Source organism: Loxodonta africana, chromosome 7 (genome assembly GCF_030014295.1).
Source record: "Loxodonta africana isolate mLoxAfr1 chromosome 7, mLoxAfr1.hap2, whole genome shotgun sequence".
NCBI lineage: Eukaryota > Metazoa > Chordata > Mammalia > Proboscidea > Elephantidae > Loxodonta > Loxodonta africana.
In genome coordinates, this window is record NC_087348.1 from 107566756 (window position 1) to 107591558 (window position 24803).

The 24803-nt window shown below is 37.9% G+C and overlaps 1 protein-coding gene across 1 annotated transcript in view; it reads right to left on the reverse strand.

Moving 5' to 3' along the window:
• Nucleotides 1–1688: 1688 nt before the first annotated feature.
• The window catches only part of NOX4 (NADPH oxidase 4), a 178907-nt gene continuing 155792 nt past the window's right edge, over nt 1689–24803 (reverse strand). The window contains exons 15-17 of the mRNA XM_003418556.4: nt 22965–23033; nt 21222–21322; nt 1689–2834 (exon numbers count right to left, since the gene is read on the reverse strand). Of these exons, the coding sequence (XP_003418604.2) occupies nt 2714–2834; nt 21222–21322; nt 22965–23033 (291 nt within the window). The 3' untranslated portion in view covers nt 1689–2713. The remainder of the gene's footprint in view (nt 2835–21221; nt 21323–22964; nt 23034–24803) is intronic.

Below are 24803 nucleotides of genomic sequence, written 5' to 3' on the forward strand. Positions count from 1 at the left end.
TATATAAATAGATATAGATATAAAATCAAATATATACATTTATTTGATTTTGAGTTTTTATTATTATGTAAAATCACAGCCTTTCCCTCCCATAATTCAGTGAACCTAAAGAAGGTTAAAAGTTGAATAAGTTCTTATTGCATTCTTTGTTTTAGGGCTTATTAAGCAGAGTATAATCCTGTAAAAATTGATAGTTTCTTCCCAAATACCAAAGAAAAAAAAATATAAAGACCTATGGTGATGATCATTTTGTTCAGAGGTTCTTAACCTTCAGTCCTTGCTTGTGAAGATTGTTTGCGGGCCCCCCAAAATTGTATGTAGAAGTCTGTACATACGGAATAATATGAATTTTTAATCAGGTTCTCAAAAAGATACATTCCCCCCAAAATATTAAGAATTACTGACTTGGTCCAAATGAGAATTCTTAATCCGAGAGCGAGAAGTAATTTGCCATAGTCACACCATTAGCCAGTGACACTGACAGCTTTGGAACCCAAATCCCTAGGGCTATTCATGCTAGTGTGCACTCAAATACTAATACCTGAACAAACAGATTATGTTCCTTAAATTTGCTTCAACTTGTGAACAACCTTCGCTGTTTTATTTGTTGCAAAGGTAAAGTGAGATTATACAGATTTCAAGGATACCATTTCACATTTAACATTCATTGCCATTAAAATTAATGACTTAAATCATTAATGACTTGCATGACAATAATTTGCCCTAGAGAAAGAATCCCCCCAAATAAAACAAAGCTCTTTTAAAGGAAGTTCTGATGTCGTTCCTACCTACCTACAGAGGCAAAAAATACCTATGCTTAACTTTTAACAGTAGCTTGAACATCTAAGTAGAATTTAAAATAGGCAAGGAGGTTCATCTACAATAGTAGACCTGCACTGAACTATCATCGTTCTTCTGAAAAATCTTACAGTTTTATTAAAATTAGGTATATTAACATAATCACATAAATAAATTAAGATTAGTAAGGAGTTATGCAACAGTATTGCACATCAAGCCTGGACTAACTCACTGGAAAGATTCTTTTTACTGGTTCCTTTGAATACATGTGTTTATGAAAATTCTTTTTAATTCAAAAAGTGCTGCCAAGATGTACTGCTTATTAAATATGCTCTCAGAGCTAAATCTGCAGGAACATTGCACATTTCCCATTACCTTTTCTGACTCACCTTCCTTCCACAGGAGGGAGAAAAAAGAAGTCCAAGGAGAGGAACAACTATCTATAAGTAAACGTGCTTTAGGCATTCAACCCTAAGGTGGTTTAGCATGCTTGATTGCTATTGGTGACAAATAGCAAAAAAAAAAAAAAAAGATGACAGTACCATCTGTCATGTTATGTTATAGCATGCAAGACTTTAACAAAGGCAAGAAAAATCATACTGCAGATATCAGCAAGGTCCTATATTTGCTAGTAATTGATAGATAGCTACAACACAAAATCACTAAAGTGTACAACAAATGCCTTAATTCTTAAAGTAGTGAAATGGACTTGTCCTTTGAGTTAAGAAATATAATGCCCAGGGAGCATAAACTGATAGAATCATACAGTGTAGTCCCAATATTGACTTTAAATCCAGTAATTCCCTATTGAGACCTAAGATTACACATAAACCAACAATAATATTCTTGATATTGAACTTAAATCTAGATAACTAATGAAGTATTTCCTGTTGTGTAGTAAAATATGCTTTTCCTGTTCAGGAATATGACTATAGTTTCAATGTCTCCAGTATACACAGGAAAGAGATCTTGTATCTCAATGCTGACTGACAGATATGATGCCCTTTGGTCTTAAAGCACAAATTAAACAAAGCACCTTTAGAGGCTAAAAACTAACAGGAAGTGTGCCTGGGGAAATGGTGATTAAAAAAAAAAAAAGGCTGAAAAAGGAAAAAAAAAGATATTAGTTTGTAAGTCCCTTTATAATTGAAAGTAATATTTTCTCAGTACTCTATAGTAGATTAAATAAGTTGGGGATGAAATGGATCTAGTAAACCACTGTGTCTAATGCATGCCAAGGGAGGGCAGATTTCCCTTCGCACAGGAAAAAAAGAAAAATATAAAAACAGGTGCTATTATATCTACATCTGCACAAGGTTCAATCAGCATATAGTTTACAGATATCAAGTAGAGGTATGAACATCAGTAGTGAGGAAGATTAGCTGTTGGCACAAAGTACCCGTATCAATACAGAGTTCTGTGTTGTATTTTTAAACACCTAATACATTTGCCTGGAGGTTTTCCAAATTAAAGCTACTCTGTTTATATGCAACATAGAAAATGTAATCTCAGTTTCAATGAATTTTTAATTTTGTTCAATCTTGCATTCGTTCAACCAAAAACAGTTTAAAGAGGACCTAGGCTATCAACCTCACAGTGAGCAAGTTCGGCTCCTCACTAGAGACTTCTTGAATCTGCCATAAAAATCAACAGTGTGAGGCTAATAGTTTTCTTTTAATCAGAACATTGAAAAGTGAATCACCACATCGAATATTCTGCAGGGCCTCTTTGGTTTCCAGATTAAACATGTATTATTACCTGTTATCTTGCCACATTCTCCTCATTTCCATTTTAAATAATCATAAACAAGAAAGCCTTGCTACTCTTTGGCATGACATAACTGATTCAGCTGAGTTTCAAAGTCTTAAAAATTGCACTCATTCCTTTTTTGAGTCCTGGTTCATCTCAAAGGTTTTCAGCTGAAAGATTCTTTATTGTATTCAAATCTTGTCCCGTATGAGTTGTTCTGGTTACTCAGTTTATGAAGAGTCTTGGAAATTGAATTGGGCCCACAGCAGAAAACACCAACTGTTTTCCTGGGAAAAGAGGAGGAAGAAATGGAAAATCAGGTGGAACATTAGGCAGGACATGGCAAGAAGTATGTTTTACGAGCATGATTAAGGGTATTAACAAAGTGAATTCTCTGTTGCTCTCTATATTGAAAACACCCTTCTCAATTATCCCCACGTATAAGTGACTACCAGGAAAATATTTTATTTGCCTCATACTTTTCATATCAGAACTATGGATAATTCAAACAATGTAACTATGAGCACATATTCACTTACTATCAGATAGTGAGTGGCCTGCCTTAGGCTTTTCATTACAGTCCATCAGTGAAGCCAGAAACCAAATCAAGAACATGACTTCCAGTGCACATGGCACCATGTTCTTTCTCCCCTTACTAGGTATTTTACATATATTTTGTAAAAAGCTCACATAGATTTTCATTGGTAGTGATAAACAAGGGGAAAGAGAGAAAAGGCATAATCAATTTGAAAAGATCATTTAAAAAGACTAATTTATATTCACACTGAAACAAAAAACATATTAATCAGGATACATTTTCTTTTTTATTTCTGCACTGCAATAATCATAAGAAATGTAAGTAGGTTTTATTACTCACTAATATAACATTTTAATAGTTAAATTTTACATATACCTTCCAAACAGACTAAATAAATCCTAAGAAGTAACTATTATTTCACATTCAAAAGTTTGCTGATTTGCTTTGAATTTTTCCAAGGATATCAAAATGATTCATAATTCATATACTACCTTGGAAAAATACAGTACATTCTCATCTGAGAATAAGTGATGCTGAAATAAGGCAGTGAATCTATTTAAATGGGTACAAATATTCATAGTAAATACTAAAAAAGTTTTATTAAATTTTTTTCACCTTGAAAAACAGAATTTTTTTTTTATTTATGAAAATAGAAATTTTACTTCAGACTATGGTAGTATAACAGAAAAAAGGTGTAACAGGGACTATATTATTCTCTTGCATTAAACACTAAAAAAACAAAAGAAACAAAATACATGAAGCAATTCTTTTCAGACCCTGAACAACAGACAGCACAGAACTGTGCTCCCTGAGGAAGGGGGATAAATAAGGTGAGTCCAGCAACTGTCTAAGCTTACTGTCAAGATTTAGTTTACAGGCTGCAGCACAGAACGGAAAAGCCCTTGTAGAGACTGAGATTTCACTGAGTTGAGGTGTCAAAAGAATGGAGTTCACAGAGACCAAGGAAACTAGAATACGTGAACTAGAATACCTATAGAGAGAAGGGAACTTCACAGCAAGAACTCTTGGAGATCTGTAGTTCACAGTTGACATCTGGGATCTGGAGATCTCAAGTCTTTGGCTGAGGGCTTATTCTGCTCATGAATGAGAGAAAACTATAGGAGTTTACTCAAGAACCACCAGGGAGCAGTAAGTCAAACAATTTCCACAAGTCAGAATGAAAAGGCCCCGTAATACATGGGGCAATGAGTACTGTTTTCAGAAAATGATTACTGTATATGAGGAAACAGGGATAAAAACTATCTTACACTAAAAGCTGCTCTAGACTTTCATTAACAAAGCTTAAAAGTAAGCTTTCAAAGGATCAATTTGAATCCAAGTAATGTAAATGTATCCCAGAAACAAGTCCAACACTATTAATTTGAATAAAAGAAAATTTGGCATCTAACAATGTCAACTTCAAAATTTACAGGATTAAATAAAAAATTAATAGGAATGCAAAGAGCAAGAAAATGTGAACACAAAAGAGGAGAAAGATCAGTCGATGGAAATACACCCACGATGACAGAGAACATGGAAATAGCAGGTGTGGTCATTAGAACAACAACAAAAAAAAAACAACAGTGATTATAAATTGACTTCATATGTAAGAAGGTAGAGGAAAGTGTATCAACATGATAAAAAGAAAAATGGAGGATTTTATAAAACACCTAAATAGAAATTATAGAGCTTAGATACAGTATTTGAAATGATAATAGAATAGGCACTACAGAAAAAAAAAATATAAGTAAACTTGAAGACAAAGCACTAGAATATATTCAAATTGAAGCACACAGAGAAAAATGACTAAAAAAATGACCCGTCTAATATTATCAACTAGTATAACCTACATTTAATTAGAGTCTGTCTTAGACTGGGCTCTCTACAGAAGCAAAACCTATGAAGCATATAGATAGATTAGATAGGTTAGATAGATAGATGATAGATAGACAGACAGACAGATAGATGATAGATGATAGATAGATAGATAGGTAGGTAGGTAGGTAGATAGATGATAGATAGATAGGTAGGTAGACAGACAGATAGACAGATAGATAGATAGATTAAATAGATAGATATAGATGAGAAAGAGAGATTTATATCAAGGAAATGGCTCACACAGTTGTAGAGGCTGGAAAGTTCCAAGTCCTTGGGTCAGGCTGGAGGCTTCTCCTGAATCACATAGCTGCATGACCTGGTGAACCCAAAATTGGCAGGTCAGACAGCAGGCCTCTTGCTCACAGTCTGCAGAGGCTGACAAGTTCCAAGATCAGCAGGTAAGCTGCTAGCTTAACTCCCAAGAACCAGAAGTCAGATGAACATGAGCCAGCTGCAGGATCCAGAGCAAGCAAAACCCCACCAGCCTTGACAGAAATTCTACCTCTATTGGATGTAGGCCACACCCTCAAGGAAACTCCTTTCAATGGATTGACAAAGCAGATCCCATCATGGAGGTGATCACATTATATCAGATCTCTTCATGGAAGTGATTACATCATTATACAATTGCCAAACTACATCAAAACTGCCAAACCACTGAGAATCATGGCCCAGACAAGTTGACATACAACCTTTACCATCACAATCCATCCCTTGTCAGCTTGGAACCTGTATACATCTCCTTAAAAGATAATCTCTGAATAAAGACAATTATAAAGTCACACTTGTGTCTAACATGATACAACTAACACGCATACAACCAAAAATGCACTAGCCCTGTTTATATCATATATTTTATAAGTGAAGAAAACAAAAATATTTGATGCACACATACAATGAAGAATACTCATAAGACTTATGGTCCTCATTTCTGCAACTGGTCACATAGTTGTAATTGGTATTTAGAACTACCTTCCCCCACCACCCATTCTGTATTCCCTTTGTCCTCAGCAAACACTTCAGCTGGTTATGGTTCTTTGCCTGGTGGGGTGATCCAAACCTTCATACCTGAAGGGTCTAGGTCATCAGCAGTCATGTCAGAATTGGGTTGCTGTAGTTTTCCATTGACTTTAATCACAGGGCATGGTTGTACCAGGACATACCCTAAGGGATCTCCTGCATTCCAGACATACTCTTCTTTACCTCCATTATGTAATCAAGGTCAATCACAGCACCCAATATGGTAACTACTGTCTTTGCCTGTTGATTCAGAGGCATAAGGAGCCCAAAGCGGCCAGGTAGCATTCTTAACTTCCAGTTCAATGGAATCAGTGATGTGTCTCCAGGTGGGACCATTCTTCCCTTTGGAACTAAGACCTCTAGAGCCACAGAGCATAAGGCCATGCAGACAGGAAGCAAAAATTTTACTAGTGGATCACTAGGTGCAATAGTGAGTGGTGCCTTCCATTTCCACCCCTTGATTCCTGGACCCATGCATCCTGGCTATGGGAAAAAACTGCACCATATATTGGATGCTGGTTTAGAGCATATACAGCTTCCTGGAGAATGATGCCCCAGCCCTGCAAGATATTACCATGTAGCTGATGACATAATTGTGTTTTTAGAAGGCCACTGTACCATACTATCAAGCCAGCTTCTTCAAACTGATGGGTGACACAGTAAGTCTAGTGAATTCCATAAGCATGGGCCCATTGCTGCATTTCATCTGTTGGGAAGTGAGTCTCTAAATCTGAGGCGATGCTGTGTGGGATAACGTGACAGTGACTAAGGCATTCTGTAAGTCCACAGATCGTAGTTTTGGCAGAAGCATTGCGTACAGGGAAGGCAAATCTGTATTCAGAGTGTCTATTTCCAGTAAGAACAAAATGCTGCCCTTTCCATGATGGAAGTGGTCGAACCACCAGGTTGCTGGTTGATCACCTTGAGGAATGGTGCCATATCAAGGACTCAGTGTTAGTCTCTGCTGCTGGCAGACTGGGCACGCAGCAGTGGCTGCAGCCAAGTAGGCCTTGGTGAGTGGAAGTGCATGTTGCTGAGCCCATGCATAACCTCCACCACGTGATCACTTTGTTCATGGCCCCACTGGTCAATTACAGGAGTGGCTGAGGAAAGAGGATGACGGGTTTCCACTGAATGCATCTTTCTATCCCCTTGATTGTTAAAATCCTCCTCTGCTGAAGTCACGTTTGGTGAGAATTCACAAGAGGCATAATTATCTTCACTTCTTTGGCCCACTCAGAAAGGTCTCTCCACATATTACTTCTCCACACTTCCTTGTCTTCAATTTTCCAGCCATGTTCTTTCCAAGTCCCTGACCAACCAGCTAAACCACTGGCCACAGCACATGAATCAGTATACAATAGCACATTTGGCCATGTCTCCTTCCTAGCAAAGTGAACTACCAGGTGCACTGCTCAAAGTTCTGCCCCCTGGAATGATTTTGTTTCACCACTGTCCTTCAATGAGGTCCCAGAAAGGGGCTGTAGTGCTGCCACTGTCCACTTTTGAGTAGATGCCTGCACATCGCACAAAACCATGTGGAAACCAGGCACAGGTTTTTAACTCCTCAGTCAACTGATCAGAAGGAACTCTCCATGAGGCCATAGGTGCAGATTGGGTGATGGAAGGAAATGTGACGAAGTAGAGACCATGGGCATTTGGGCCACTTCCTCATGCAACTTACTTGTGCCTTGAGGTCTTGTTTGGGCCTGATCTTGTATATACCACTTTCATTTAATGATGAAGTGCTGCTGTGCATGTCCAACTTTATGGCTCTGTGGGTCAGACAACACCCAGTTTATGTTGGCCAACTCAGGCCGCATGGTGACTTAGTGGCCCATTGTTAAGTGTTTGGTCTCTACTAAGGCCCAGTAACAAACGAAAATTGTTTCTCAAAAGGAGAGTTGTTATTTGCAGAGGACGGCAAGGCCTTGTTCCAAAATGCTAAGGGTCTGTGCTGTGATTCACCAGTAGTGGCCTGCCAAAGACTCTAAAGAGCATATCTGCCACTGACACTTCAAGCACCACTGGATTAGCTGAATCATATGGCCCAAGTGGCACAGCGGCTAACGTGGCACCCTGAACCTATTGCAAAACCTTCTTATTCTGGGCCTTACTCAAAACTAGCAGCTTTTCAAGTCACTTGATAAATAGACTGGAGTAGCACACCCAAATGAGGGATATGTTACCTCCCAAATCCAAAGAGGTCCACTAGGCATTGTGCCTCCTTTTTAGTTGTGGGAGAGGCCAAATACAATAACTTGTCTTCCACTTTAGAAGGACTACCTCAACTTGCCCCACCCCACTGAACTCCTAGAAATTTCACTGAGGTGGAAGGCACCTGAATTTTTGTCAGATTAATTTCCCACCTTCTAGCACACAAATGTTTTACCAATAAGTCCAGAGTCATTGACACTTCTTCCTTACAAGATTCAATTGGCATAATGTCATCAATGTAATGCACCAGTGTGACAGCCTGTGGAATGGAAAGACAATCAAGGTCCCTGCAGACTAAATTATGACATAAGGCTAGAGAGTTGATAAACCTCTGTGGTAGGACACTGAAGGTGTATTGCTGGCCTTGCTTCTGGCAGTCCTTTGAAACAGGTATGGAAAAAAAGGCATTACCCAGATCAATAACTGCATACCAGGTACCAGGAGATGTATTAAGCTGCTCGAGCAATGAAACTACATATGGAACAGCAGCTGCAGCTGCAGTCACCACCTGGTGAAGACTTTGATAATCCACTGTCATTCCCCAAGAACCACGTATTTTTTGCACAAGCCGAATAGGCAAGTTGAATGGTGATGTGGTGGGAATCACCACCCCTGCATCCTTTAAGTCCCCAATTATGGCAGTAATCTCTGCAATCCCTCCAAGAATGTGGTATTGCTTTTGGTTTACTATTTTCCTAGGTAGGGGCAGTTCTAATGGCTTCCCATTGGCTTTTCCTACCATAATAGCCCTTACTCCACTTGTCAGGGATCCATTGTGGAGGTTCTGCCAGTTGCTAAGTATTTCTATTCCAATTATGCATCTAGAACTGGGGAAATCACTACAGGATGGGTTCAGAGAGCCACAGGACCGACTGTAATATGGACATGTGCTAAGACTCCTTTAATAACTTGACCTCTATACGCCCTCACTCTGACTGGTGGGTCACAGTAATGTTTTGGGACTCCTGGAATTAGTGTCAGTTCAGAGCCAGTATCCAGTAATCCCTGAAAAATCTGAATATTGCCTTTGCACCAATGAATAGTCATTCTCATAAAAAGCTGTAGATCCCTTTGGGGAAGGCTGAGAGAAGGATTAACAGTACAACTTTTTGGTGATATAGAGGGGTCTTTCCTCAAGGGGACTGCCCCCCACCCCCTTCATTCAAGGGGTTGTGAGTCTTTAAACTTGCTCAAGTCTAGGAACTGACTAAAGAGAATTGACTCTCTATTCTGGCAATTTGAGTTAGACTGCTATTCACTTGACCTAGGACTCTTTCTCTTGTATAGATCAAGTAAATGTTTTGTAGATTTCCTATCTACTTCACTCCTAGGGACAGCAGGGCTAAGTAGCCAACACCATAAATCCATATGAGTCAGACTATTCTGATTACTGCTTTGACTCTTCTGTCCATTAGGGTAACCATGCCTACCTTGTCTTTGTCGATTGTGTGTTGCCACTTGGCTCCTGCCACCATGGGGTTCAATCAGTCCCACTGTAGTTACATGTCTTAATTCAGTTAGGGCAGTTCCCACTGTCAAATCTAACTTACATAAAATAGCAATCACAGTAGTCTTCAGTGATGCTGGGTCTCCCTTCACAAATTTGTTCTTCACCGTTGTGGTAAAAGGTGTGTCCTCTGGGCACTCCATGTGTGGGTCTATGGGTCTAACCTGATAAATCCACTCTAACGTGCCAATTTTCTTAAGCTTTTGGATACCTTTTTCTGCAGTATACCAAGGTAGGTCCGATACTTCAACTTGATTTAGTGTAGACCACCGTGTAATCACTGCTTCGGTGACTCAACCAAATAAACTATTAGATCCTTTCCTCTCGAGCTGAAACGCTGAATGATGAATCTGTGCTTAATGGGCCTATATCAATAAAATCAGACCGATCCATCTTTATGTTCCTTGAGCCATTATCCCACACCCTTAATAGGCATATTCCACACATATTCCCCAGGTTTCTGCTTGTACATATTAGGAAAGTCAAGCGGTTCTTTTGGAGTGTAGCATACTTCCTCCTGTGTAACACTCTGCACTTCACCTTTTGTAGTTCATTGGGACTTAAGTCTAGTTACAGATCTAGAGGTCAAAATGCATGATGGAAATATGTTTTGAGAACACTCAGCATTATCTCGTAAGGCATCTATCTCAGGCAATGACCCAGGCAATGACTCAAAGGCCTTCAGACACAGCTTGGTTAATCCCACCAGATGGGGGTGGAGGGGTTAATGGTTTTCCTGGAGCAGGTGGCTAAGCAGAGAAGAAGGGAGTGAAAGGCCTGGTTCTACTGGCAGTAGCGATTCAATAGAATTTAGGGACTCAGTGTTACCAGCTTCCTGATTATCTACCCATATGTCCCCATCCCAAGTTTCAGGATCCCATTTCTTTTCAGTTAATGCCCTCACTTTAATTTCAGGCACCACTCAAGGTTGGGAATTCAGTTGGCATTACAATTCAGCCACTCTTATAATAAGACTGTGGGTTTGGTTTTTGGCAATATCAGCTCTGTTACAAGAAGTAAGGCTTTCTTTCAAGGCACAAGTGATACGTTTGAGATCATTTATGTGGTACTTGAGCTTTGATTCTGAAGCTCTGAGCTCATCTCTTTCTTTCACTACTTTGTTTAGCAAAAAGTAGGATCATCCAACCAGTTTCTTTATACTTCTCATTCTGATAAAATTGTAGAAAGGTATCAAACATGCAATCATCCAGTCTCACCTCTCACCAATACTTGATCTTTTGGTGGTGATATTTTGCGTATTTCTATTGCCACCTCATGCTATGGATTTGCAGTGCCTTTTTTACTACAGGAAGCAGTGTCATCAAGATCTTTTTTTTTGATGATTTCTTTAACTCAACATCTTTAAGACTAACCAGACTTTAGAACCAATTTAGAAAACTCATCCTTAGGATTTTGTTTTTCTAGACTACACTCTCAGGTACCAAATGTCTTAGGCTGGGTTCTCTAAAGAAGCAAAACCAGTGAAGTATATAAATATATTTATAGGGAGAGAGATTTATATCAAGGAAATGTCTCATGTGGTTTTAGAGGCTTGAAAGTCCCAAGTCCATGGGTCAGGCTGGAGGCTTCTCCTGACTCATGTAGCTGCCCAGGTTGGTGAACCCAAGATTAACAGGTCAGACAGTGGGCCTCTTGCTTACAGGCTGCAGAGGCTGACAAGTTCCAAGATTGGCAGGTAAGCTGATAGCTCACGCTCCAAGAACTGGAAGTTAGATGAACAGGGGCCAACTGCAGGATCCAGAGTGAGCAAAAGCCCAAGGGCCTTGACAGAAAGTCCACCTATATTGGATGCAAGCCACACCTGCAAGGAAACTCCCTTTTAATTGACTGGATACTCACAGCAGTTCCCATCATGGAGGTGATCACATTATATCAGATCTCATCATGGAGGGTATAACATCATAATACGACTGCCAAACTACATCATAGCTGCCAAACCACTGAGAACCATGGCCCAGCCAAGTTGACACACAACCTGAACCATCACAGAGTCCCATCTAAATAGAAGGCACAGAGGAAGAGAAAAAATATTTCGAGAAATAATTGCCATTTTTTCCCCAAAATTGATGACAAGAAAACCACAGATCCAAGAGTATCAATGAACCTCAAGGAAAATAACAGGCAAAATCTCACCAAGGAAACTCATAAGAAAATTGCTGAAAAGTAATGATAAAGAGAAAAACATAAAAGCAGCCATAGGGAAAAAACAAAAACATATTACACATTACAAACAGAAGATCAAAGATAAAAATGACATAAGAGTTTTTGTCACAAATTATACAAGTCAGAAGGCAATTAAGTGACATATTTAAAGTACTGAAAAAGAAAAAAATATGTCAACTGGAGTTCTATGTCAAACAAACTATCTTTGAAAAATTAAGACAAAATAATATATTTTCAGACGAACAAAAGGTGAGAGAATCCATCATCAATAAACCTCCTATAAGAAATAGTAAAGAAAGTTCTTCAGAAAGAAGAAAAATAAAATCAAATGGAAATTTTAATGTACCTAAGACATGAATAGCACAAAAATTGAAAATATGTGAATAACTATAAAATATAATTTTGTCTAATTTTTAAATTCTTAAAAACATAACTGTTGTTTAAAAATTATAAGAAAAATACATTACAAATTTACAGCATATGTAGAAGTATGATGAATGATAATAATAGCAAAAAGGCCAGAGTGGGAGAAATGGAATTGATAAAGTATTATAATATTTCTTAAACGTAGACCGTGATACCCTAAAGATGTATACTATAAACCCAGAATGGTGTGTTTCTGATTTTAATTTCATCAGAATCCCTGAGGGGTTTAACAAAACACAGCAAGGCCCCACACCCAGAGCTTCTGATGCAGAAGATCTTGGATAAGTCTCAAGAATTTGATTCCTTAACAAGTTCCCAGGTGATGCTAGTCCAAGGCATGCAACTTGGGAGAGCTAATATACTAAAAACAAACAAGTGAAAACAATGAAGTGGTATGGCTAATATGTCAGTGTTGGAAATAAAAGTATTAAAAAAAATTAATCGAAAATAAATCAAGAAATGAAGAAGAAGAAAAAAAAGGAGATAAGTAGAAAAATAATTAGTAAACTCCTAGATTTAAACCCAACCATATTGTCTACTATATTAAATGTAAATAGTTGAAGGATGAAATCTAAAAATCAGAAATTACCAAATTGGATAAAAAAGTAAAATCGAAATATATGTTGTTTACAATACATTCACTATAAATAGTATAAAAAAAGTTGATAGTAAAAGATACACTAACTATGTAAACATTAACCTAAAGAAACTGAGGTGTCTAAATTATTTCAGAAAAACCATACCTCAGAATAAGGATGTTATCAGGGATAAAGAGGAACATTTGATAATAATAAAGAGATCAAATCATTAAGAAGACATAACAATTCTAAATATATATAAAATCATAGAGCTTCAAAATACATGAAGCAAACACAAATAGAATTACTAAGACAAACAGATCCACAATTATAATTGATGATTTCACCACTCCTCTTTCAATACTTGACAGAACAAGTGAACAGAAAATCAGTACGTGTATGGTAGACTTGAATACCACTATCAACAAATAGGAACCAGTGGACATTTATGGAATGCTCTATCCAACAACAACAGAATACAAGCAGTTCCTGGATTATGAATAAGTTCCAATCCTAAATCTAACTTTAAGTCAAATTTGTACATAAATTGGAACAGTTAGTGTGATGGTTAAGATTGTGTTAACTTGGCTGGGCCAGAATTCTCAGTGTTTATATATGATCACCCCCATGATGGGATCTGCTGTAAGTAGCCAATCAGTTGAAAGGGAGTTTCCTTGGGTGCATAACCTGCATTTGAATATAAGTGGACGTTCTTGGCTTTTGCCTGCTCTGAATCCTGCAGCTGGCTCCTGTTCTTGGAACTTGAGCTAGCAGTTTACCTGCCGATCTTGGGATTCGTCAGTCTTCACAGCCTGTGAACAAGAGCCCTGGCTCTCTGACCTGCTGATCTTGGGTTCACCAGCCTCTGTGGCTACGTGAAGCAGAAGAAGCCTTTATCCAGATCCACAGACTTGGGACCTTCCAGCATCTATAATCATGTGAGCCGTTTCCTTGATATAAATCTCTTTCTATATATATTTATACGCTTTACTGTTTTGGTTCTCTAGAGAACCCACCCTAACACATTTGGAACCAGGAACAGGGTGCTGCTCTAATAGATATCTAAAATGTGGAAGCAGTTTTGAAATTGTGACCAGGTAACGGACTCAAAAGGAAATGGGAGTGCTGTTATACTGTTGATGACGTAGACAGCGAGAACCAGCAGCAGCAGAGAACGGGCAGCAGCAGAAGACCGGCAGCAGCAGAGGACCAGAGGTCAGACGAACAGGAGCCAGTTGCAGGATCCAGAGCAGACAAAACACAGAATGTCCACTTATATTTGGATGCAGGCCACACACCCAAGGAAATTTCCTTTCAACTGACTGGCTACTCATAGCAGATCCCATCTTGAGGTATTCACATATAAACACTGAGAATCATGGCCCAGCCAAGTAGACACACAATCTTAACCATCATGGTTAGATAAGGACCTTCCATAACTTCAAATGTTTGCCTTAGAATATAGTATACAGTGTACCTTTCTTTGTATAACAAAAACACCAAACCTGCTGCCATCGAGTCGATTCCAATAAAAATATTAAATAAACACTTCCAGGCACACTAAAACATCTTTAACATAATAATAACCCACTGCCATTGAATCGAATCCGACTCATAGAGACCCTATAGAACAGAGTAGAACTGCCCCATAGAGTTTCCAAGAAGCACCTGGCAGATTTGAACTGCCAACCTCTTGGTTAGCAGCTGTAGCACTTAACTGCTATGCCACCTGGGTTTCCGAACATAATAATACAGTAATAATAATAATAGCTTTTTATTTTATTTTTCACATTATGCTTTTAGGTGAAAGTTTTGTTGTTGTACCAGTGCCAGGCTGTTTTTACTACTGTGTTGGTATAAAAGGGTCTAAACTCAGGTAGTATGAGGTCTCCCACTTTGTTGTTATTCTTCAGTAACGATTTACTTATCTGGGGCCTCTTCCCTTTCCATATGAACTTGGTGATTTGTTTCTCCATCTCATTAAAAAATGGAATTTGGATCAAGATTGCATTGTATTTGTAGATCTCTTTGGGCAGAATTGACATTTGCACAATGATGAGTCTTCTTATCCATGAGCAAGATATGTTTTTCCACTTATATAGGTCTCTTTTGGTTTCTTGCAGTAGTGTCTTATAGTTTTCTTTGTATAGGTCTTTCACACCTCTGATTAGATTTATTCCTAAGTATTTTATCTTCTTGGGGGCTATTTTAAATGGTATTGATTTGGTGCTTTCCTTTTTGAACTTCTGTCGGTGTAAAGGAATTCATCTCATTTTTGTATGTTTATCTTGTATTCTGATACTTTGCTGAAATCTTCTATTACTTCCAGTAGTTTTCTTGTGGATTTTTAGAGTTTTTTGTGTATAAGATCATGTCATCTGCAAATAGGGATACTTTTACTTCCTCCTTATCAATTTCAATGCCTCCTATTTCTTTATCTAGCCTAATTGCTCTGGCTAGGACCTCCAGCACAGTGTTGAATAAGAATGGTGATAAAGCGCATCCCTGTCTGGTTCCCATCTCAAGAGGAATGCTTTCAGACTCTCTCCATTTAGGATGATGTTGGCCCTCGGCTTTGTATAAATGCCCTTTGTTACGTTGAGGAATTTTACTTCTATTCCCAAAGGCTCCTCTTAAAAATTTCATAATAAAATCATTTTTTAAAGCATCCATAATATCATGATGTTTTTTACTTTTTCTTTTTCAACTGTTAACTTGTTTTTATTCTGTAAGATCCTCATTTGTGTGATTTGAGGCATTCCCCACTGTTACTTTCACTAATGTAATGAAATCTTGGAAGTTTTTCAATATCTACAATTTCTTTGCAATCCATTTGCACACTACACTTGCACTAGACTTCTGCATTCTAAACACCACCCAGAGATTTAGCTGTAAAAACTTCAATGAGAGAAGTGGACATAGACACAAGTTCTAAGCAGCGAATGATCTTTAGAGGCAGATGTTTAGAAATAGTTCTATTAGTGTCCAATATATTTATACCAATATTTGTTTTTCTACGCAGATTTGTGTGAGACTGCGTATGATGAATACCTGGTCCCTTAGAATTGGAAGGGATCGTAGAGCTTATTCATTCCAATTCCTTGTACTATAGATGCAGAAGTTTTGAGTCAGCTGACCCAGGAACACAGAAACAAATGTAAGAGGCCAACTCTAGGTATTTCTATTCTGTGTTGTTTTGAAGACATTCCAAGGTAGCAAAATAAAGATACAATCTCAGATATTTCACCCAATCCCAACAATTCTTTACTCTAAATCCACGTAAAATCAATTCTTACTTTCTCCCTTTACATTTTGCATAAACCTAGACAGCTAAATATAGGATATACGATTTTATTATAAATGATAAAAAACTGAATTTGGGCTAGATATAATAAATTATTTTCTGACAGGTCATTAAATACTGAGGTTAATAAAGTAATATTTAGAATATCTCTGCTTCTGAGAAATTAGTTATTGATGCTTTTAATATATTACAGTTAGCATTCTGCCGCAACTTATACAGTGAACACAGCAGTTTACTGCAACACTTCACTGCCCCCAAGGAGCCAGAAAACAAAAACCCATTGCCTCTCACTGATTCCGACTCATAGGGACTCTAAAGGACAGAATAGGACTTCCCCATAAGGTTTCCAAGGAGTGGCTGGTGGATTCAAACTGCTGACCTTTTGGTTAGCAGACTGAGCTCAGCCTGAACTCTTTTTTTTTTTTTAGTAATTTTTATTGTGCTTTAAGTGAAAGTTTACAAATCAAGTCAGTCTCTCGCACAAAAACCCATATACACCTTGCTACACACTCCCAATTATTCTCCCCCTAATGAGACAGCCCGCTCTCTCCCTCCACTCTCTCTTTCATGTCCATTTCGCCAGCTTCTAACCCCCTCCACCCTCTCATCTCCCCACCAGGCAGGAGATGCCAACATAGTCTCAAGTGTCCACCTGATCCAAGAAGCTCACTCCTCACCAGTATCCCTCTCCAACCCATTGTCCAGTCCAATCTATGTCTGAAGAGTTGGCTTCGGGGATGGTTCCTGTCCGGGGCCAACAGATGGTCTGGGAGCCATGACCACTGGGGTCCCTCTAGTCTCAGTCAGACCATTAAGTTTGGTCTTATGAGAATTTGGGGTCTGTATCCTACTGCTCTCCTGCTCCCTCAGCGGTTGTCTGTTGTATTCCCTGTTAGGGCAGTCATCGGTTATAGCTCGGCACCATCTAGTTCTTCTGGTCTCATGATGATGTAGTCTCTGGTTCATGTGGCCCTTTCTGTCTCTTGGGCTGGTAATCGCCTTGTGTCCTTGGTGTTCTTCATTCTCCTTTGATCCAGGTGGGTTGAGACCAATTGATACATCTTAGATGGCTGCCTGCTAGTGTTTAAGACCCCAGACGTCACTCTCCAAAGTGGGATGCAGAATGTTTTCTTAACAGATTTTATTATGCCAATTGACTTAGATGTCCCCTGAAACCATGGTCCCCAGACCACTGCCCCTGCTACACTGGCCTTTGAAGCATTCAGTTTATTCAAGAAACTTCTTTGCTTTTGGTTTAGTCCAATTGTGCTGACCTCCCCTGTATTGTGTGCTGTCTTTCCCTTCTCCTAAAGTAGTTCTTATCTACTATCTAATTAGTGAATGCCCCTCTCCTACCCTCTCTCCTTCCCCCCTCTCGTAACCACAAAAGAATGTTTTCTTCTCAGTTTAAACTATTTCTCAAGTTCTTATAATAGTGGTCTTATACAATATTTGTCCTTTTGCAACTGACTAATCTCATTCAGCATAATGCCTTCCAGGTTCCTCCATGTTATGAAATGTTTCACAGATTCCTCACTGTTGTTTACCAATGCGTAGTATTCCATTGTGTGAATATACCATAATTTTTTTATCCATTCATCCGTTGATGGGCACCTTGGTTGCTTCCATCATTTTGCTATTGTAAACAGTGCTGCTATAAACATGGGTGTGCATATATCTGTGTAAAGGCTCTTATTTCTATAGGATATATATTTCAAGGAGTGGGATTGCTGGATCATATGGTAGTTCTATTTCTGGCTTTTTAAGGAAGCGCCAAATGGATTTCCAAATTGGTTGTACCATTTTACATTCCTGCCAGCAGTGTATAAGTGTTCCAATCTCTCCACAGCCTCTCCAGCATTTACTATTTTGTGTTTTTGGATGAATGCCAGCCTTGTTGGAGTGAGATGAAATCTCACTGTAGTTTTGATCTGCATTTCTCTAATGGCTAATGATCGTGAACATTTCCTCATATATCTGTTAGCTACCTGAATGTCTTCTTTAGTGAAGTGTCTATTCATCTCTTTTGCCCATTTTTTAATTGGGTTAGTTGTCTTTTTGCAGTTGAGTTTTTACAGCATCATGCAGATTTTAGAGATCAGGCGCTGATCAGAAATGTCATAGCTAAAAACTTTTTCCCAGTCTGTAGGCAGTCTTTTTACTCTTTTGGTGAAGTCTTTGGATGAGCATAGGTGTTTGATTTTTAGGAGCTCCCATTTAACTAGTTTTTCTTCTACGTTCTTTATAATGTTTTGTATACTGTTTATGCCATGTATTAGGGCTCCTAACGTCCCTATTTTTTCTTCTATGATCTTTATCGTTTTAGATTTTATATTTAGGTCTTTGATCCATTTTGAGTTAGTTTTTGTGCATGGAGTGAGGTATGGGTCTTGTTTCATTTTTTTGCAGATGGATATCCAGTTTAAAAAAAAAAATGCCAGCACAATTTGTTAAAGAGACTGTCTTTTCCCCATTTAACTGTTTTGGGGCCTTTGTCAGATATCAACTGCTCATATGTGGATAGATTTATGTCTGGATTCTTAATTCTGTTCCATTGGTCCATGTATCTGCTGTTGTACCAGTACCAGTCAGCCTGAACTCTTAACCACTGCACCAGCAGGGCTTCATCCCCAAGAGGGATATGGTAAAATAAGACTGTCACTTTTTATTGGGGACAAGCAAAATGTGCCTTATGGTGAAGTCCATTGAACCTGTAGTCAGAAGATATGGGTTCATGTCCAGTTTCTAACTCATTAGCCATTATTTTAGACAAATCATTATCTTTTCGGTTCTCACCTTCTTCATTTGTAAAATAACGATGTAAGACAGGGTGACTCCAAAAGCTCCGTCACTTTTCATGTTCATGTGATAAAACCATCATGTAATTCATTTTCTGACTTAAAAAAAGCCACACAAAGAACCCCTCTCATGCAAGTGTGGAAAAGTAAATTGATTCAGATTTTTGCCTTGTAGGGCAATGTCTAAATGTGCCAGCAGCATCTGAGCCAGCAATTGCACTTGTAGGATCCTAAGCTACTGCAATACTTTCACAAGAGCGCTGAGAATTTATGTAAACAGACAATTACTACAGCACTGTTTGTAACAGTGAAGAAGCAGAGGTAGCCTGAATATCCATAATAAGGCAGTAATGGTCGAATTATCCATATTCTAGAATACTGCCTCATAGTATTGCATGGAAATTATTAGTGATCTATATGGAAACCCTGGTGGCGTAGTGGTTAAGTGCTACGGCTGCTAACCAAAGGGTCACAGTTCAAATCTGCCAGGCATTCCTGGAAACTCTATGGGGCAGTTCTGCTCTGTCCTATAGGGTCACTATGAGTCGGGATCGACTTGATGGCACTAGGTTTGGTTTTCGGGTTCTTTATATTAGAGTGCATCTGAAAAAAAGTTGAAGAATTATACTAATTTATAAGGTTGCTATGAGTCGGAATCGACTCGATGGCAGTGGGTTTTTATATGCATCTCTGTCCTATTTTTTTTTAATTTATATTTCTTCAAATTATGTACATGTGGTGAATCAAAATGTTATACCTAAAATGTTATATTTACATGGTCACTGTTAGCTAAATAATGAATCCTAAAAATGTGGATCCATTCTTTTCCTCAGTATGCTACACAAAAATCTTTTTAAAAATAATGCATTGTATTAGATAGCTGCCCCATAAAAAAAAAAAATCAAGTACATAATGTCAAAAGTGTTGTACAAAATGTCAACAGTAGATGGTGCACATCTACTCTTCTAAAACAACTTTGCTGTTTCAAGAAAATTAACAAACAACCAAACCAATATAGGAAACTATCTAAAACATGAGTATAACAAACAAGAATCCTTAAAACTAACCAAAGATATCAACAATCTCAATCTAATTTGCTGTAAATGATCCTCTGCGGCTTTGGGGCTTAGTTTTAGAATTCAGGAAAAGAAACTAGCAAAGTTTTCAGCACAATACTACGAAAACCAGTAAAAGAAAGTCTGTCAGAGGTCAGTTAAATGGCATTAAGGAAGAACAAGCCTGTAGTACATAGCAAGAGACTAGTGAGTATGACAACACTATAAGACCTAAGGCAGGTGATATTGGAGAAACATAGGAAAGGAATATGGCTGAACTGGTTGGCATACATATGGAAACCCTGGTGGCATGGTGGTTAAGAACTACATCTGCTAACCAAAGGTCGGCAGTTCGAATCCACTAGGCGCTCCTTGGAAACTCTTTGGGGCAGTTCCACTCTGTCATATGGTGTCACTATGGATCAGAATCAACTCGAAGCAAAGGGTTTAGCTGGCATATACATACTTTGTTTTGTAAATAATGCTTTTTCACCCTCAGCCCAAAAATACTTTCAGGGAAGGGAAATACTACAGAAGTGGTTTCAAACATGGCTGCAATCTGAATCAGTTCTTCACCAACACCAAAATTCAAGGCATCAATTCTTCTTCTGTCTTCCTTATTCATTATTCAGCTTTCGCAAGCATATGAGGTGCCTGAAAATACCATGGCTTGAGTCAGGCACACCTTAGTTCTCAAAGTGACATCTTTTGCTTTTTAACACTTTAAAGAGCTCTTTTGTAGCTGATTTGTCCAATGCAATCCGTTGTTTGATTTCTTGACTGTTGTTTCCATGAGCATTAATTGTAGATCCAAGTAAAATGAAATCCTTGAGAACTTCAATCTTTTCTCCATGTATTTTGATATTGCGTTTTGGTCCAGTTGTAAGGATTTTAAATATAGGTCTATGCAATTTTAAAAACAGGAGAGTCTATTTTATAAACACATTGTTGACTCTTTCTAGGCCAAATTTTAATTATTTGGACTTGCAGATATTTGGTTGATTCCTGCCCCTGCTTCCTCCTTTGAGCGTGACAATTGAGAATTTAAGTGAGTTTGTAATTTGTACATCTATTGCTAATTCATCTTTTTAAAACTTCAGGTGGTGATTTGGAAATATTTTCATATGACCATTAACCACATGTCAAGTTCTTGGAGGAACAGTACTTACCCTCTGTTACATTTGGCTATTTCATCAAACAGAATTTTCCACCGAGGCCGTCCAATAAAAAGTCTCGAATTCAGTGCCGGATATTTTTCTCCAATTATTTTCTGCCAAAAAGAAAGCATTTTATTTTATATGACTCACAGATTTAGACAAATAACTCACTGCTCTAACATCCTTTCTGCTGGTGCTGTGGCTTCCTACCAAATTGCAGTGATGTAAAGAATATAAGTGTCAAACAACAAACCATTAAGTACAGTCATTTCAAAGCATCATTTCCTTCCTCTTTTCCTTTAAAATCCATTATCTTCCTGAATGCCATTCTCACAAATGGCTGATATTCTTAGACTTCAGTTCCATTTTTAAACAACTGCAATGTAAAACAAAGAATGCACTCTAATGGCTCACTCTCAAACGAGGCTCAGCACATACACTTTACGGAAATATATGCACCACAAGTACAGCTATCATCTTTGGCTCATTATATGAATAAAATACTGCAAAATGTCACCGTAAATTGGGAAAAAAACAATCCTAGAAAAGACAGGCCAAGACCGCAGAGCTCCAAACCTCATGTCTATCACCAAATGACTGCAAATGGGCTGGTATTTCCAATTAACAGAACCCAACTCAAACCAAACCCATTGCTTTTAAGTCAATTTCAACTCATGGTGACCTATGGGACAGAGCTGAACTGCCCCATAGGATTTCCAAGGCTATAATCTTTACAGAAGCAGACTGTCACATCCTTCTCCCACAGCAGTTGCTGAGTCTGAACCATCGACCTTTTGGTTAGCCGTTGAGCACTTAACCACTAAGCCACGAAGGATCCTTAATTAACAGAACATTAGATATAAATAGATGGTGAAAAATTACACTGAAGTGAGCAGAGAGGAGAAAGTGTCTAGGACTCAGGCCGACTTAAACTGGGAACCAAATGTAATTTATGATCCAGGCCTTAACTACAGTGGTATCATGAGGAATAATGGTACTGACCTGTTTCATGACAGTAGCATAATAAAATGATTTTTTTTTTTTAATGTGACAAATAGGTTAGAAATCTGACTAGAAAAAAATAGGGTTGGAATAATTTTTGGCAACTGACAAGTCTTATTTTGTATGCAGAGTATTACGTAAATGTATGATAGGAAACACTAAAATTTGGTGAAAACATTCACACCCAGATTTGTATTCCTATCCTGCTCTTCAAATGCTGTATCTAAACACTAGTTTCTTAATCTGTAAATGGAGATAATAACATCATCTGCTTTTGGAATCTGTTCAGATTATATGAGATAATAAACATGAAATGCTTAGCAAAGGGTCTACCATAGTGAGTGTATAATGTATGACAGTTATTAATTTTTAGTTTTCCATGGGGGGAAATAAACTGAATTGTGTATGACCTCATCTTCCATCTCCTCATAAAACTTGCATTTGACTAACACGGTCACAAGGCTTCATTTATGGCCTGATATCTAAGGGTAAGGACTTGAGGTTACACATAAGGGAATAGAGATGGACTCAGAACGTCTGTTCCAGCCTCTTGTGAGGAGGACAAATGAAAGGCACAGTATGGTTGACTTCAACTACTAGCCAAGAGTTTTCTGGATACAGTCCAAAGGAAGCCTTCCTCTAGGAAACTTCTGTATGAAACACCTGCAGAAATTCTCTTCCAGCACAGTTCCTATAGTAAATCTTCTATTATCAAGAGACTTGTTTAATTTACAATAATATCCAACCACATACCTGTATTCCATCTGTTTGACTGAGGTACAGCTGGATGTTAACATAGTCAGGTCTGTTCTCTTGCCAAAACTGAAGAGACATAAAAATGAATAGGCTTATTAAAATTCTTTCTGTACACTCAGACTTTCCCTATTTTAACACATGTAATCCTAGAATTTGTTAACATATATCTTGGTTTATCATGGTCAACACCCATAAGCAAGTGGATATATATGTACACACACACACTCATAATATGGACTGCCAGAAGAATGAACAAATCTGTCTTAGAAGAAGTACAATGAAAACGCTCCTTAGAAGTGAAGATGGTGAGATTTCATCTTATATACTTTGGACATGTTATCAGGAGGGACCTGTCTCTGGAGAAGGACATCATGCTTGATAAGGCAGAAGGTCAGCAAAAAGAGGAAGACCCTTAATGAGATGGATTGACACAGTGGCTGCAACAATAGGCTTAAACACAGCAATGATTATGAGGACGGTGCAGGACCCAGGCAGTGTTTCCTTCTGTTATACATAGGGTGGTTATGAGCTGGAACTGACTGGATGGCATCTAACAACAACAACAACACATATATACATGATTCTAACATTAATAACCTGCCCCACTGGTATAGCTAGATATGATGGTGCTGATGGAAGGGAATAATTATGTTATCTTAATAGTTACATAATCTAGCAAGTTAAACACGACACTGATATTTAGCTAAATATTTCACAAATATTATTCTTTATTTTCTTCCCACCGAGTTCCTAAATTTTACCCAGGGGTTCATCCATAAAGAACACGATTCTCTTTTAAAAAGCAGTAGTGATATGTACTATGTATACTAGAAAATAATCATAACAAATTTCTTAGCCTATTATTTGTTTTTTCTAACTCTCCTGAGCCTTAGAAAGTATAATACAGAATGTTAAAATACAAAACAACACAAACAAAAACAAACAATGAAAAGACACATTCCTCTTTCTGCCTTCCTTCTATTCAGCACTGGTTTCCCTTGTATAAAAGTCTAAGTGGGAACTATACCTGCCAGAATAAAACAGTATGGAGAATATATTGAACAGTTCAATATCTTGAAAAGCAAAACTTAGTAAGAAAAATATCATCTGAAGGAAAATAAATTCAACAAAGGGGCAAAAGAGTTGTTGTCTTCATATGCTTCCTTTTTCTAGAAGACAAAAATGAATCTCGTAATGGTTGGCTTTGCTCTGACTACACTTTATTGCTATTGGTTTCTCTCTCTATCTTCCTCCCTCCCCGGATGCACATGTGCAAGCCTGCGCACATGCGCGTGCACGCGTGCACGCACACACGCAATGAACTTGGTGACATAGATGCCAACACAGAAAAGATACATCTATACTATAAAATACTTTAGCATTATAAAAAGGAGGTAATTCTATATGTACTAATACTAAAAAATGTTCAAGACATAAAGTGGTAAGTTAAAAAAAGCAATTTTCAGAATGACACACACAGTATGATACAATTTATAGAATATCCACAAGGTACCTCTGTTTATATAAACTGGGTGGGGAAAGTAGTCAGGGAGGATTTTGCTTTATTTATTTATAATTTAATTTATTTGCATTTGTGTATTAATTGTATAATTTTAATAAATAAAGACAAATAAATAACAGGTAAATAAGTTTCCCTTCATCTAGCTTTTCTCACTACCCTACAGACACATGCATACATTTCTATGTAAAAACATTCTTTGCTATAGATATATATTCAAACCCACAAACAGTGATATCTGGAAAGATATGTACCAAATTATTGATAGAAGTTACCTCTGTGTTTTAGGCTTAAGAGATTTTTTTCTCTTTGTTATT